At 46.5% G+C, this 17,399-nt stretch overlaps 1 protein-coding gene and 1 long non-coding RNA gene across 2 annotated transcripts in view; one reads left to right on the top strand and one right to left on the bottom strand.

Annotated features, from left to right (window-relative positions):
- The window catches only part of LOC148129734 (uncharacterized), a 795,631-nt gene that overhangs the window by 73,303 nt on the left and 704,929 nt on the right, over positions 1-17,399 (bottom strand). The window lies entirely within an intron of this gene.
- EFNB1 (ephrin B1) overlaps positions 1-17,399 on the top strand; it is an 86,677-nt gene that overhangs the window by 60,625 nt on the left and 8,653 nt on the right. The window contains 1 exon segment of the mRNA XM_087971990.1: positions 12,028-12,159. Within this exon segment, the coding sequence (XP_087828116.1) occupies positions 12,028-12,159 (132 nt within the window).

Raw genomic sequence — 17,399 nt, 5'->3', positions numbered from 1 at the left:
TATTTGTTTAGTGGAGTGATGGCATTTGGGGAAAAAACTCTCCTTGTGTCTAGTTGTTCTGGTGTGCAGGGCTCTATAGCGTCACTTTGAGGGAAGGAGTTGAAACAGTTTATGTCCGGGATGTGAGGGGGTCTGTAAATATTTTCACAGCCCTCTTTTTGACTCGTGCAGTATACAGGTCCTCGATGGAAGGCAGGTGGGTAGTAATTGTTTTTTCTGCAGTCCTAATTATCCTCTGAAGTCTGTGTCTGCCCTGTTGGGTTGCAGAGCCAAACCAGACAGCTATAGAGGTGCAGATGACAGACTCAATAATTCCTCAGAAGGCAGCAATTATAAAATACAGAGCACTGAAAAGACATAAAGGAGTAGGAGGGGGAAATTTTGGAAATGCCTTCAGTGCTATCGTATCAGGCAAGAGGGAGGTTCCAGCTAGGAGGCCTTTGAAAGAGCAGAAGAAAGTTGGGGCGCAGAGCCCGTGTGGAAGAAGCCTGGATGTTCTGAACCTGTTTCCAACATTGGGCCCCCCCAAAGTAGCTTTGATTCCACTTTCAAGATTTACATATGGAAATAAAATTATTATCCTTGTCGAGGAAGCTTAACAAAACATTGTGCATCATTAAGAGAGAAGGAGGCAGGAAAGGCGTTAAACCCATTTAAAAGCCCCAGAATAAAGGCCTTCCTTGCACCTGCTTCATCCCGCAGGAAAGTGGATGCCAAGAAGACCTTTTCCATGCTGGGGCTACTGTCCAGGAAGCCCTTTTGCATGGCCTACAGAAGTAATGTGGGCAGAAATGGGCAGCCTTGCAAAGTAGGAACCAAGAGGCGGAATTCCAGGCTGAGGTTTCAGCAAGAAAGCCAGTACAGTCAAAAACAGCATAAGAATGTCAATTTGGTTAATGAGATTTGCCAAGAACGACTCCAGTTGCCCTTGGCCGTATACGTCCTGCACAGACAATATGAAATACAGCCATCTTAACTTCTCATAGGAGATCTGCAGTGATGACATCTTTCAAGCTGATAGCAATTGTGGTAGAACTAGCTAAGTAAAGGTACTGGAAGTCTTAGGGGCCTAGGACAACTCGCCACGGCCAATTCGCCACAGCCAGCTCAACATGGTCAGTGAGTTGGCCATGGCGATTTGGCCGCAGTGAATTTATCGTGGCAAAACGGCTATGACAAGTTGGCTGCGGCAAGTTGCCCCATTCTGTGAAACCTGACATGTTTTGTTGAGGTTTTTGAGAAAGTAACTTCTTTGTGGATTTTCAAATGTTGTAATTAAAAAAACGAGGTTTTTCTGGCCTCCTGGGATGGGTGGGGACTTGGTTTTGTTCAGAAAAATTGATGCAGCCAGTTCTAGGCTGCAAAGGAGACCTGGCAAATGCTTAAAGGTATGGATGCCATGATATGCCGCCAGGGTCAAGTGGTATTTCCTGGGTTGGGGAAATGGGAGCTTAGGCACCTTTGACTGCCCACTCGAGGGAACCCACAGGGTTTCTGGGAAAGGCAAAATGCTGTGGAAGCGAAACGGTTGTGGGAAAGGGAAAAAGAGATCAGGGCATCCTGGAAAACAAGCCAAGCAGACAAGCAGGGGAACTGCCCAACATTATCCCACAGCCCTTTTGAAGATAAGAGGTGAGGTTGATTTCTTCCAGGGTTGAATAGCAGCAGACTCAGCTGGGCTGAGGGAATTGGTGTGCTTGCTAGCATTAGCTGACTGACAGGTTTCTTTCTTTCCAGCTTGATCTCTCCTGGCCCAAAGCCAGATGGAAGGGTAGAAAGGTTTTTCCTGGTCCGAAGCAAAGCCCCCCTCCCCCCACAGCCTTTGGACAGCTGGGATCGTGGGGAGTGCCTCCTTGGCGCATGCAGTGCCAGCCTTTCTGATCACGGGGGATCCTTGTGTCTCTTGGACAGAATGTTGTTGGCTATTGAGAGGCTCAAGCATTCCATGAATTCGAAGACCGGTGTTTGTCAGTTGGCAAAGAAGCTACAATGCATGTTGGTTGGGGACATGTGCATAGGAGCCGTGATGGCACAGTGGTTAGAATGCAGGATTGCAGGCTGACTCACTGCTCAATGCCAGCAGTTCGATCCTGATCGGCTCGAGGTTGACTCAGCCTTCCATCCTTCTGAGGTGGGTAAAATGAGGACCCCGATTGTTGGGGGCAAGAGGCTGATTCTGTAAAGTGCTTAGAGACCAGGGCTTGATATATGTCTAAGTGCTAGTGCTGTTGCTATCTCTGCTCTTTGGATTTCCATCCGAGAGGAGAGATGTAAAGGGGACTGCCTGTGTCCGGGGACGTTAAAGAAATACCAACCTCTGTGCAATTTTAATTGGTTCAGGTTCTTGATGCTGGAAAGGAAGAGTCAAGTGTGTGCAGCTGTAATTCTGTGGTAAAATCTGAACAAAACGCAGAAGCTTTAATAGGTCTTACTTGAAGGCAGGTGGGACAGATTGGTAAAAGCCAAAGGCTCTTGGCATAGGGAGCAGTTGGACCTCTGATATGAAAAAGTTCTGCCTTCCTCAAATGGAGAATAGAGGCGATAGGCAAATTCTGATTTTGTATGGGTTCTGTTTGGCAGGTCTTTCTTCTGCCTGCATTTGAGCAGAAAAACAATTTATGTGTGATTTCTGAAATGGTTGGGTCTTGTCTTTGCTTGTTCTGGCAGCGTGGTGTATATGTGTTTTGATATTAAATTTGCTTAATTCCCCCCCTGTCATTGCTTGAAATCAGTTTGGGGATTGTTTTCAGCCCAATGTTGGCATTTTTGCAAAAAAAAATTCTAAAAGGGGAAATTGGAGAAGGGAGTCTCTGGGAGTTGAACTGTACCACCCCTACAATTTTCTAGACAAGGTTTTTCCAGAAGCGACTTGCCATTTCCTCTTTCCCAGGACTGGATATTGTAGTGTTTAAAGTGTTGCCTTTGGTGTGGGAGACTGGGTTTCAAATCCTGGCTGCTATCTGCCTTACCAGCAAAGACCCCCCCCCCCAAGGCTTCACCTACCCACCTTAAAACGTGAGAGTGTCCCAAAATAGGAGAGCCATGCTGGATTAACAAGGCCTTCATCAGATGTTGAGGAACCAGGACAATCTGATGATACCTGGGAACACAAATGAGAGAAGAGTCATCAGATACCCTACCGGTATAATGAATTGGCCAGAGAAAGACCTGGAAGCTGCTGGTGTGAAGACCTGCAAGCTGTTCACAATGTATGGAGGATTCCACATTGTATGGAGGTCAGGGTCTGGTCAGCGTCAAGGCCACTGTCCTGGGTGAAACCCGGGGCGTCCAGAGGACATCAGTTAAGATGGCACCCAAAGAGGAGCTGCGGAGAGAGCACCTGAGGCAGCAGCAGATGCGAGTGGGAGGAAGGTCAGGCGGAAGGCATGCCATGGCCAGATGAGAACCTGCCTGGAACATACCATCGACAGAGGGCCGAAATGGCAGACATTGGGAAAATGCTACCAGTGGCTGGAGAGGGCTGGGCTTAAAGAGAGGACTGAGGCTCTGATGACATTAGCACAAGAACAGGCGTTAAGCACCAGATCCCTAGAAGGAGAGGTCTTCACACTAGACAGGATCCAAGGCTGTGCAGAGAGGCCTCAGAGACAGTCCAAGTAGCTGGCATTGGGTGCAGGAACATCTGTATAGAATATGGGCCGGACCCTCCTGAGTCTAAATGGGAGAACCCACAGAAGATCCTGGAGAATAAGAAAGCTAAGATCCCGTGGGACTTCCGGATCCACACAGACAGGTAGGCAGTGGCCAATCAACGAGACGTCGTGGTAGTAGACAAGGCCCAGAAGACAGTGGAGCTGATGGACGGAGCAGTGCCAAGTGAAAGCAACACCAGGGAGAAAAGGAGTAGGAGAAACTGGAGAAGCAGCAGAGCCTGAAGGAAGAATGGGGAGGATGTGGATGGTCAAGGCCAAAGTGATGCCAAACAGTGTGTTTGTGTGTGGGGGGGGGAGTGGGTGGATGGGTGGTGGAAGCAGCCGAGTCCAGGTTGACCATTGTGCAGGGCAGCCCAAAGGCTGGGCTGGGGACAGCTGAAGTGCCCCCCGCAGTCATAAATGCAGGCCGGCGGTCAAGGGATGGAATTCCAAGAGCCCTGGTGGCACAGTGGATAGAGTGCAGTATTGCAGGCTTATTCTGCCTACAGCCAAGGGTTCGATCCTGACCAGCTCAAGGTTGATTCAGCCTTCCATCCTTTTAGAGGTTGATAAAACGTGGGGCCAGATTGTTGAGGGCAAGAGGCTGACTCTGTAAACCGATTAGAGAGGACTGGAAAGCACCGTGAAGTGGTATAGAAGTCTAAGGGCTCTTGCTATTTTGACCCCATGGCCACTGGGGCTCTGCAACACTTGCAAGTTCAAGGATAAGGCATAGGTGCCACTCATTCAGTCCTCTTACAACTTCACATAGTCGTTAAGCGAGGACTGCTTCTAACCATTTATTAAAGCCATCTCCAGATCCACATTGGAGACTAGAAGACCTTCAAGGTGAGTCTGTGACCTGTTGCCACCGGTTTGCTCCAGCGTAAGAGTCACCCCAGAGCCAGGAGGGTTTCCAGATTAACTCAAGCAGATGCCAGAAAAGCCAGGCCAGCCCCCCCCCAACTTGCTTCTCCCATTGTTTATAGCTGAGCTCCTCAGTCTCCTGGATGCTTGTCTTATAAACTTGACAGGATTTCAGAGAAGTTTCAGTCTGAGATATATGAGACCAAATAAGTTTCCCAGAAGTTATTCTTAGATGGAATTTATGCCTGGGGAAGAATTTTTCAGATCGAAATGCCAAATGCGATAGATAATAGTGACCCCTCTTCTAGGATTATTATTAGGCCGATTTTGTGCTTAAGCCACCATCCAATTTTTGATGGCCCTGCCAGCAGGGAAAAGTGCTCGTTGTTAAACTTGCTGATTGTGCTAAGATTAAAAACAGAATCCAGGTGTAGTTAGCTAAATTTAAATTTTAGTTCTAGAGATGCAGGCTGGAATTAATTGGCTTTAATTGACCTATTTAAAGGAGGTTTATCTGAGGAACTGCAAGATGAGCAAGTTTGACGGGCATAGTAGACATTTCAGAGGAGCTTAGAATTAAAACTCTTAGAATAGAATAGAATTGGAAGTGACTTTGGAGGTCATCTAGTCCAGCCCCCTGCTCAAGCAGGAGAACCTATACAATCTCACACAAGTGGCTGTCCGGTCTTTTCTTAAACACCTCCAGTAATGAAGCACCCACAACATCTGAAGGCAACTTCTGTTCCACTGATTGATTTGTCATCACGGATAGGAAGTTTCTCCTTAATTCCAGGTTGCTCCTGGAGTAGTTTCCTTCCCTTGATTCTTGTCTTGCCCTCTGGTGCTTTGGAAAATAGGTTGACCCCCACTTCTTTGTGGCAACCCCTCAAATAGTGGAATACTGCTATCATCTCACCCCCTTTCCTTTAGACTAGCCCTACATGAAGGCAGACAGAAGGCCAGAACAGCTGGAAGCGAGTGGGGCAGAGGAAATTCTCTTCCCTCCAGACTCTCCCGTCCATTCCCCGGGTTTTGTTTGTCAGCAAGTCAGTTCGAAGAAAACCTCCTAGAACCCTGATGGCGAACGTATGGCAGGCGTGCCACAGGTGGCACGCAGAGCATTTTGTGTTGACATGCGAGCTGCAGGCAAACTTGCCTCACTGAGCATGTGCCTCACAGTTGATTTTTGGCCTGTTAGGCTGGAAAAGGCCTCCCAGAGGATTGAGGAAAGCCTTCGCAGGCTGAAAAATAGGCCCATTTTGTCACTTCCTGTATTTCTGGGAAATACCGGAAGTGACAAAACGGGCTCATTTTTCGGCCTGCAAAGGCTGCAGAAGTTTTCCTCAAGCCTTTGGGAGGCCAAAAAAAGGCCTCTAATGGGCTGAAAATTAGCTGGGAGGCACAGTGCAGGTAAGGCGGTGGCAGGGGGGATAGCGCGTGCATGGACAGGGGGCGTGCCCCCCCCGCGTACATTGACTTCTGGGTGCTGGCATGCGAGGGTGAGCATGCAAGCATGCGCACAATTTTGGGCATAGGAACCCAAAAAGGTTAGACACCACTGTCCTAGAACAGGGGTCTCCAACCTTGGCAACTTTAAGACTTGTGGACTTCAACTCCCAGAATTCCTCAGCCAGCTTTGCTGGGAGTTGAAGACCACAAGTCTTAAAGTTGCTTTGCTGGCTGAGGAATTCTGGGAATTGAAGTCCACAAGTCTTAAAGTTGCCAAGGTTGGAGACCCTGACCTAGAAGATTGCTTGGTCTGTTTAGATTGTGGCCTGTGTGGGCATTTTGCACCTGCATCTTGTCCCAATAATCTCCCTCTCTCTGGCTTCCTGGGAAAGTGTCACTCTTGCGGAAATATAGGTAGTCCTCGGCTTACAACAGTTCATTTAGTGACTGACTGTTCAAAGTTTACAATGGCACTGAAAAATGTGACTTAGGACCATTTGTCACAGTTATGCCCTTTGCAGCATCCCCACGTTCATGTGTTCAGAATTCAGACGCTTGGCGACTAGTTCATACTTATGACCGTTGCAGCGTCCCAGGGTCATGTGACTTTCCGATAAGCAGAGTCAATAGAGGGGGGCTAGATTCACTTAACAACCGGGTGACTACTTTAACAACCGCAGTGATTCGCTTAACACCTGAGGCAAGGAAGGTCGTAAAATGGGGAAGAACTCACTCACAAATGTCTCATTTAACAATGGAAATGTTGGGCTCAATTGTGGTTGTAAGTCGAGGACTACCTGTATAGGTTCTTTTTCAAGCCAGAAACTTGCTTCCTCACTGAAAGGCCTCCCCTTCCGAGACAGTTAAGCGGCCCTTAGAGCCCTGGCGTTTGGCTCTGCTTGCTGTTCCTTGCGTACTTCAGAGGTGCCTTGTTTGAGCTTCAGTGTCTGATTATTTTATTGCCTGATCCCCACAATCTCCCATTAGCAAATTCCATGAATCTACTTGAGCTTCTTTCTCTGCCTGTTGCCAAGGTGCTGGGGGTGGGGGCAGCGATTGGCTTCCAATTTTTAATCTGCAAATTGACTAGTAATAGTCATGACTAGTAATGCCTGTATTTGCCCAAAGCGTTGTCTGCAGAGCAGGGTGGATTTGATCTGAGCCTCGGTGGTGCAGCGGTTAGAGTGCAGTACTGCAGGGCTACTTCTGCTGCCTGCCGGCTGCCTGCAATTTGGCAGTTCGAATCTCACCAGGTTCAAGGTTGACTCAGACTTCCGTCCGTTTTGCGGTCAGTAAAATGAGGACCCGGATTGTTGGGGGCAAGAGGCTGACTCTGTAAACTGCTTAGAGAGGGCTGTAAAAGCACCGTGAAGCAGTATATAAGTCTAAGTGCTGTTGCTATTTAAATCAAGTTGATTTAAATCATAATTTTTAAACCACAACTCTCATCTCTGCTCTGCAGCGGCTCCTCCTCTGACCTGCTGTTGACTCACCGACAGTCCCAATATTGCAGAATATACAGCCTCGTGCTATACAACTAAGCCCTGTTTCGTGCTGAATAAACTAAATTATTAACGTACCTTAAATAGAAAACGACCTTTAGATAGATTTTTATTCCAAAAGCATTTTATTAAAATAAATTTGATAAAAATAAAAGGCACGTCTTTTGTTCCCTCCTTGTTCTTCACATCATGCTAACCTTGACTGCAGGGATTCAAATCACTGATAAACGCAGGAAGCCCTTATTTATACGACTTAGTTTATTTAAAGTGGGAGTGGGGAACTGTGGCTGTTGAAGTCCAGAAGTCATTAAGGTGGTTCATGATTTCAGATTTTTAAAGTGATCCCTTTTCTTCTCCCGCTGTTCAGTGACCATCTGGAATGACATCCGAAGCCTAGCATTTTTACTAAAATGGATCAGTGGGAGAACTCAAAAGTCTCACTGGTTTGAAGGAGGAACACCAGCACTGAATTGCTCTTATAGGTAGGGATGTCTTCCAGTTTGCCTGACACCACTTCAATCATCAGGAGCTTTTATGAAGCAGATATTTTTGGCACGTTGACCTCCTTCCTGGTTGATTGGCTACACAGGGCCCTGATTTACTCTCTTACGAACACGTCAGGATTGTCTTTAAGCATAAGTTGCATGTTAAGCTAGGATAATATCTGGATTATTTGAACGGTTGCATCTCTTCAGACAGCCTCCAAATGGGCATCCAGTTAAACTGGGATTGATCCTGTCTCCTGGCATCTTTCAAGGACTAGAAAGAGGGGTTTGTTTTGTCCCTAACCTGGCAATGGCACTAAAAAGCAGCCCCGCTCCGGGCACAGAAGCAAAGGTTGGCCTCTCAGCCCCTCTTTTGTCCCCCCTGCGATGCTCTCCTCTCTCTCTTGCTGAAGGATCCTTCGGGCTTCACGCCAGGCAGCCGGTGCGCTCAGCCCTGGATTTGTTCTTTGAGATCAAACGTGGAAACCTGTCTCGTCATGCTAGCTTTTGACCCACGAGCCGGCTGTTCTCTTGGCAAAGCAGCCAGGGGAGCCGTCTGGATGGATTTTACTACTTGGATTCGAAATCTGGCCGTGGAAGTTTGCTCGTTTTCTGTTAGTTTTGACTTCCTCTGCTGCCCTTTTCTCTTGTCTTTTCGGTGCTGTAGGTCAAAGGCACTTCAACTTTGGCTTTTAACATCCCCCTCGGGTCATGAGATCACATTTTGATGCTTGGATCCGCATTTAAGGCCATCCAGGGTCTAAATGACCACAGTTTATGACATTTTTTGCTGGAAATGAGCACATCCTTCAGTTTTCTGGCTAAGAGGCACATTGCGGACAAATGGGTTTGCTTAATGACTGTGGGTTTGCTTAACACGAGGGTGATTTGCTTAAAGACTGCCGCAAAGAAATATCCTAAAATTGGACCAGTCATGCGATGACCCAATTAACGACTGGCATGACTTACAGCTAAATTCCAGACTCAATTACAATTGTAAATCTAGGATCGCCTATGTGGCTTATTGGCGGCATGTTAATAAAATTATATTGTATCTTCAAAATGATCTGGTTGCTTTAAGTGAGGCAGATTATGGCCAGAACAGACTTCGAAGGCTCTCCCTGTGTTATCAGAGAGATTTTTACTACCTTTATTTACTCTGCAGACAATTTACAATTTCCTTCAAAATGGGTCTGCATTTTCCGTTGCACTTTTGATCCTAAACATTCCATCCTCTCCTTGACTATATTCTTTTCGACTGTCTTCACTTCCTATAACTTTCTCTCCTCCACAGCATTTTTCATTCATCGCTTCATTGAACTCCTTTTTCACATTTCTTTGCTATCACCAAGTTCTTTTCTCTCTGCGCTGGGCAACCTGGACGTCCTTTTCCATCATGGCCCCTTTTCATCCTCAAGTGGCGAATATTACTAGTTCACCCTGTTTTACTGCAGTCTCTTTCCCTTCTTTCCTTTCCCTTCATACGCCTTTTCTGCCCCCGGCATCCCCAAACAGTGGTTTGTCCCAGATTTGGAACCTATCATGGGTTTGTTTCCCTTGTCCGCTCAAGTCTTCCCTTGCAAGCTCTGTATTTGGGCTTATATGCGTTCCTTTGCTACCTGGACTTATGGACAGTCTGTTCAGTTCAACCTTTTACTTGAAACAGACTTCTACACGGAAACTCAGAGCAATTCTAATCGCCATTAATCAGTGACAAGAAAAACTTAGGCAAGCAAAACCAAGCATGCAGATACAGAATAGGGGCTACCTGGCTCAACAGCAGCAACTGTGAAAGACATCTCTAGATGTCCTAGTTGACCATTACTTAAGTATGAGCCACAAGTGTCCTACAGCTGCCAAAAGAGCCAATGCAGTCCTAGCCCGCATCCACAGAGGGGAGATTATCAAGATCACGAGAAGTTATAATACCGCTTTATACTGCACTAGAGAGGCCACACTTGGACGAACTGTTCTGATCACAGTTGAGAACAAAAGATGGTGAGAGCCTACAAAGTGCGAAGAACAAAGACGATAAAGGGTCTGGAGACCAAACTGTATGATGAATGGTTGAGGGAACTAGATATATGCCTAGCCTGTCCAAGAGAAGGATTAGGGGCGGGCATGACAACTTCCTTCCAGGACTTGAAGGGCTATCACCCCTAGGGATCTAGGAGCCCAGGGTGCCACATCCATCAACCGATGGGTTCCTTCTTCAGGATGCCCTTGTAATACGTTACATGACGGTGATTCATATTTTTCTGGTACATATTGTGGATCACTCGTGCATAATTGATATTGTGCCTTCATGGCCCCAAGTTCCCCCATCCTCTCTGCTTCAGACACCATCACTTGGGTCTGTTTTGCCTTTTCCCTTTGTCTTACTTTCAGAGAGAGAGAGAGAGAATATATTTTCTCCTTTCATTTCACTTGTTAATTCCTGTACTTGTCATCCAAGTTGCAATCTTCTACTTGTGGGAGTTGTGATGAGTAGGTGGGCCTGTGCAGACAAACCTTTTGCCCCTTGCCATGGCCTTGGTCAGTCAATGATGTCACTTGATGCTCTTTAGTAGGGAAACAGGGTTGCCTTGAGCTGCATGCCACATTCCTTGTTAATGAAGTAAGGGCGCATGAGTTGGGTGTGACATGCTTTGGGGATGAGTGCAACCACAGCCCAGCATTATTGCAATGACTTCATATGCAAGCTTGCCTCTCTAGGAAGCGTATCACTGTGTGCTTCCCATCAGCTGTACGTGTGGTCAATGAAAAACGGAATCAATTTATGTGCGTTATAAAATACTGGTGGATAAATCAACTGCAAGTTTCAATATCAAAACCTGGCAGTTTGGAAAACGTTTGTCTTTGCCAACAGTCTGTAAAGTGGCGGCTTGTGAAGTTATGGAACCGTGACTCGATTTCCAGAGAGTTGTTGAGAGTGTAACTCTGTGATCCCAGGAAAACACCTAGGAATTTTCTCTTCCTGGCCAGTTCCTAATGACTTGCTGGAGGATAAAACACCTTCATTCTAACCACACATTAAAGCGAACACTTGGACAGTGCAGGCCAATGGAAAGAGGGTTTTTCTTAAGAATCCCCATGGCACTGAAGGGACCAGCAGGTCATGTCATAATCGTGAGCTGAGCCTCCAAGTGTCTGGTTCGTGGTCACGTGGCCATGGGGATACTGCAAGAGTCAGAACTTTGAGGACCAGTTGCAAGTCCATTTCTTCCAGTGCCTCCTTAACTTTGAACAACCACTGAACCAATGGAAGTAAACAACTATTATGAAGCTTAATTCTAGCTTTGGATGGAGCAGTCTGTTGGTTCCTGATAGGAAAGGGGGCAAAACAGCTGACTGGTGGCCACAGGCAAGTCCTCCATGATCTTGGGAGCTTCCCATAATCTGCCAATATCTCCACCCTTCCCTTTTTCCTGACTTCAGAAGAACCACGGAAGAGGAGCAGCATGTGACATGACATACAACGTTGCATTGTTTTCAATTTGATTGCAGAATTGGAAATACACGTGAGCAGCTCCATAGCTGAACAGAAAGCAAACTTTCTTGGTCCTCATTTTAGCTATTTCTTTTGTCTAAATGCAGGGTTTAGCCGCTGAACAGAGTGCTGTGATTGGTCCTCTGAGACAGAGGCTGGTGTTTAATGGGGAAGGGTGATCCGAGAAGGAGGAAAGAAGAAAGGAAGGAAGGGAAGAAGGAGAGAAGGAAGGAAGGAGATGGATGGGGAGGGATGGAGGGATGGAAGGAAAGGAAAGGAATGAATGAATGAATCTTAAAGAGGACAGCTTGTATGGAACAGTTGGGGGGGGCAGTCTGAACCGAAGGGGTGATTAATGGGATTTCCACTGGTTCCTTCAGCACCTGCCTGTCTGATATATTTCCTGCAAATAGTCTCTCGTCTCAGCTCCTGCTTCTGGCAAAACGCTGGCACTTTCCTTGGCTGTTGCCAAACTGATTATGGCCTAAGACAGTCCGGTGCCCCACCTGAGCCCCCCGGGGCCCCCTTCCCCCGAGACGGGACTCTCTTTTTCACCTTGACTTTTCCCTTTTGGCTCTTAGATCCCAATGCGGTGATGCCAGAGCAGCTGACCACAAGCCAGCCCACCAAGGATTCAGGCAGCGCGGGGAACGTCGCCACGCAAAGCCCCCATCACAGATTCCCCCCTGTGGTGGAGGTCCCAGGGAAGCCAGGTAAGACCACCCACCCACCGCCTGGCACCAGAGAAACATCTGCATGCAAGGATGGCTTATAATACGGCTCTGCCTTTTTTTTTTTTTTTTAACCTACGGGGATTGTTTATGACGAGTGGGGCCGTTCTGTGTTCTGCTTGGCCTCTGGATCAGTTCACTGGCACTGTCCTTCTCTGCAGGCTCCGTAGCTCTGAGATGGACCCAAGAAGAGCTCAGGCTGAGTAATCTCAGGGCTTTGGGGGGGAATTGTGATGTCGTCAGTGTGGGAGGTGTGGTTTTAATTTAATTTTAACGTTAATAACTTACTGTTGGTATTTTATGATTGCTGTGGCTGCCAAGAACCAAACCCTGTGAGGAACAGTCAGAAGATCTGTGTTTGCTTGGCCTGTAGAAGGGATGACTGAAAGGAGATACGACAGCAGTCTTCAAATACCCAGAGTGGGGCCGACTTCTCCTTCTCAGTTTTCCTAAAGGCTAGGACCAGGATCAGGGGGTGAACACGGCCCCGGGGTCTACCTCAGGAGGATCTTCCCAGCTCTGTGTGAGCCGTCACACAGTGGAACAGGTTGCCAAATCTACAAAAGGAGGCTGAAGATGTTCGGAGCAAGAGGGCCTTGGTGCCTGGTTGTTTTCTTGCAGACATCTCATTACCCAAACTTGGTAACGTCACCAGTGTTGGTAGGGAGTAGGGTTCTGAGGAATGTTCTCTGACCAAGGTTGGAGTAGAATTGCCCCTCTGTTTCTGCAAGTTTTGTGATTTTTAATCAGGAATGTGTAGGTTTTTTTTTTAAAGGAATGTCGAAGGAAAAGGTGTTTTAGTAATACTCTTAATGCTTTTGAACACGTACTCAAGTGTCTAAACACCTTACAAAGGCAGCTTCTAGGTGTTGAGCTGTGGCAATAGTAGGTTGGTTTTCAAGGTTGGAGATCTTGGCTTGCATAGAGTAGAATGAGCATGTCTGGATTAAAACCTTTCATTGAGCTGGTTACCATGATACTTGCATTACATAATGCACAATACTTTGGTATTTTGTGATGCTACGTGGTTACAATCTGTTTCATCAGTTTGTGAGAATGAACTTATCGGAAAGATGGAGTACATAAGCCTCACCCAAACTGGATCAGAAAAGGAGATTTCCCTTGGGATGAATTCAGCTTTGGTAGCCTCTGGAAGGGGATCCATAGTAACAACTTTAAGGAAGGCACAGCAACTGCTAGTTTCCCAAATTCCAGACAGCTCCCATGTGAACTGAATGATGCAACGGGCATTCTGATGGAAACGCACCAGTGTGAGAAAGTGTGTAGGTGTGTAAAGGAGTGGTGTTTTTCTTTTTATGAGGATTTTAAAAAGTTTTGGGAGTGAGCGAAGAGGGTTACACGGGAATCCTTCCCCGGAATAAATGGAATTGAGAATAAAAGGGATGAAATGATTTGGGAAGAAACACAAGTGAGGAACTGTTGCATGGAGTATTTCAGAGATGTGCATAGGAATTATAAGATTCATCAAATCGTGAATCTGAAATAAATTCTGGAAAGGTGCCTAAGCAATAAATTTCTTGGAAGTATGGAAAGGTGCCAGGCTGTGAATAAAGCTGGGTGAAAAACGTTTATGGGGCAATTTGAGTTATTTAAATTTGTTAGGATGACCTCTGCCCTCATGTTTGGAAAAGCGTTCCCCTACACAAAGTGAGCAAGAGAGGACTGTTCAGGGGGCTTGATGGTTTTCAGCGTGCCTAGAGAATAATTTGGCAAAACTCTGATTGAAAGGCTAAAAGCAACGACAGGGAAGGAGATGACCAACGTTGAGAGTCCATTGTCACATTATGTTGGCAGGCAGAAAGTGCAGGTTTGTCCCTGGGGGTGGGTGGGTGTTGCTGTTTTGGAAGAGGTGAACGATCGTCGCGCCACACAGAGTCCCGGGGTTGGAGTAGTAAAAAGGCTCACCTTCTGGAACAGGTAGCACAAGGAAGGGGTTGCAGGCTGACTGCTGAAAGTGCTGCCTAGCAGGGAGACAATGCGAAGCCCCCCTTGATTATTTAAGGTATCTATGGATCTGTGTCTAACGGATTGTTACGCTGACCGCGGGCACACACGTAGTTTTGGAGATAGGAGTGCAGATACTGCAGTCGGTTTGCAATAGGGGTTGATGACGGAAGAAGCCCCGTGGACCTGGGAGGGAGGGAGCTGGCAGTGAAGACCACCCATTCCAAGTCCACTCATCTGGTAAAATCCAGCAGAGGGGTTGTGTCCAAGGTCTCTCCCCCCCCCCTCAAGAAATCTGGCAGCAGGGGTCAGTGGCAAATCTTCTTCGGGATATCTTCCCCCCACCCACTTTTCTGGAGGCGACAATCGTCCTGTCGTGGATGTGTGGATCTGTTTATTTCATTTTTATGCCGCTGAAAATCTAGCGAAGACATTGGTCTAATGCCAGTAGCGAAAACATCAGCCGAATGTGATTGAATGCCACTAAGGAGCTGGATCGACCAGGAGAGGAGGGGGCTGTTACAGAAGAGTAAGAGGCAACTTAGCCCTGGATGTTACAAGTGGGAGTAAGAGGGCGAGGACAGCCCCTCCCTAAGAGCATATGGCAGATGCAGCTAGCAGAGCCCTCAAATCTGGCAATGTTTTGTCTATAGGTGTGAGACAATCAAGAATTCAGCTCGGAAGAATCAACATGTGGCATTCTAGGTTTTGGGCTTGATAGTAGCAAATTGTTATAGATCAGGGGTTTCCAACCTTGGCCACTTTAAAACTTGTGGACTTCAACTCCCAGATTTCTGGGAGTTGAAGTCCATAAGTCTTAAAGTGGCCAAGGTTGGAGACCCTTGTTATAGATAACTCAACCAAAACACCCAAAGACTGTTACAAGAAATGACTGAACATTAACATAACTCAACAGATCTAATAGCAAAATAACAACACTGACAACGTTCGTCCCCCCGTGTTGCCTTGAAGAGGTCCATCTTTGCTACCTACCCGAAAGATTTAGGGAAATGGGTCCTTTCGACAGGCAGGTGTGATGAGGGAGGATGAAGCTTTATCAGCTTTTCAGGAGCACAAGAATCAACCCACCTTTTAGAAGAGGTGTAGGAGATGCTGTGCTTGCAGCCAGCACGATGCTGGATCCCTAAAGGGAAGGCGGGGTGCAACCGAACCCTGCAAGCAGACAAGAGAAGCGTTGTGATGGCTGGTGACTCAAAGCTACGAGGAAGCAAAATAAGTAGGTGCTTACCACACCCCAGTGCACTAGGGGCAAAGATTAGGGATGGGGACGTGCAGCTTCCAGCATTCTCCGTGTCCAACAACAATTATCCCTACCTGCTAATACATGTGGGGGCAAATTATCTTGCAGTAAAAAGGCTGCAACTGTCTTATCTCAGAGGTGGGAGAACTTGGAAAGAAATGTAAATTCCTGGGAAATCGGGTGGTGGTTTAGTTTAGTTTAGTGTACTTTATTGTCATTGCACCTCGTACAACGAAATTAAATGCCATCTTCAGTGTAGAATAAATTCTTTATTGGCCAAGTGTGATTGGACACACAAGGAATTTGTCTTGGTGCAAATGCTCTCAGTGTACATAAAAAGAAAATATACATTCGTCAAGAGTCAAGAATCATCAGGTACAATACTTAATGGTAGTCATAGGGAACAACACTGTCCAACTATTTACAAAGTCTGTACTACTATTACTATTAATATTCTCATCACTCCTTATCATCCATCCCCTCCCACTTGTGACTGTATGACTGTAACTTTGTCGCTTGTATCCTTACGATTTACATTGACTGTTTCCTAGTATGATTTGATTGCTGATTGTACCCTCTGACTATCATTAAGTGTCGTACCTTATGATTCTTGACGAATGTATCTTTTCTTTTTATGTACACTGAGAGCATTTGCACCAAGACAAATTCCTTGTATGTCCAATCAGACTTGGCCAATAAAGAATTCTATTCTATTCTATAAGCAATCGAATCATACTAGGAAACAGTCAATAAAAATCATTAGGATATAAGAAACAAGGTTACAGTCATACAATCACAAGTGGGAGGGGATGAGTGATGAGAAGATTAATAGTAATAGCAATGCAGACTTAGTAAATAGTTGGACAGTGTTGTGGGAATTATTTGTTTTGCAGAGTGATGGCATGTAGGGAAAAAACTGTCCTTGTGTCTAGTTGTTCTGATGTGCAATGCTCTATAGCGTCGTCTTGAGGGTAGGATTGGAAACAGTTTGTGTCCAGGATGTGAGGGTGTACATTATAGCTGTAAAAATAAAACACAAACACACATCCTTCACATTCTATACAATTGAATTGAAAGCCCCTGATATTGCATTAATATTGCACTATACAGTAGAATTCAACAGAGTTACTGCCCTGGGATAGAAGCTGTTTTTCAGCCTATCTGCCCTTGTTTTTATTATCCTGTACCGTCTGCCAGATGGTAATAGTTCAAAAAGTGGGTGCCCAGGATGAGATGGATCTTTCCCCCCTGTTTCTTACAGTATATATCAGGGGGTCCCCAAACTTGGCAACTTTAAGACTTGTGGACTACAATTCCCAGAGAATTCTCCTGCTTCTCTGGCAGTTGAAGTCCACAAGTCTTAAATTTGCCAAGTTTGGGGACCCCTGATATATAGGGAAGAAACCATACCTAGTTGAAGGAGAATGCATGAATATAAACCCTGGGCTAATGGGAGAGGGAGGGCTCTGCAACCAAGGCCTGAATTATTTTGACCATGGACTGCCCACATCGTGATGGGTTATCCTTTCCTGGTCTGATGAAAATCTGGTATTTTAAGTACAGGTGGGTGCCTTGAGTTACGACCCCAAACAAGCCCAAATTCATGTTCCGAAGCAAGACATTTGTTAGGTGAATTTTGCCCTATTTTACGACCTTTCTTGCCAGAGTTGCTAAGTGGATCTCTGCAGGTGATAAGTTGGTAACTTGGATGTTAAGCGAATCTGGCTTCCCCATTGACTTTGCTTGTCAGAAGGTCGCAGAAGGGGATCACATGACCCCCTAGGACAGTGATGGCTAACCTTTTTGGGCTCCTGTGCCAGCACCCAGAAGGCAATGCGCATGGCCCCCCACGCCCCCTGCACATGCGTGTGCAATTCCCCCTACGCCGCCCCCTTACCTGCACTGCGCATCCCAGCTGATTTCTGCCCGCTTGAGGCCTTTTTCAGCCTGCCAGAAGTTTGAGGATAGCCTCTGCAGGCTGAAAAATGGGCCCGTT

This window comes from Notechis scutatus, chromosome 10 (assembly GCF_049901735.1).
Source record: "Notechis scutatus isolate UNSWTSFEM ecotype Mainland chromosome 10, rNotScu1.2, whole genome shotgun sequence".
Classification (NCBI taxonomy): Eukaryota; Metazoa; Chordata; class Lepidosauria; order Squamata; family Elapidae; genus Notechis; species Notechis scutatus.
Note: the sequence above shows the minus strand (reverse complement) of the source record. Positions and strands in the feature narration are given on the sequence as shown.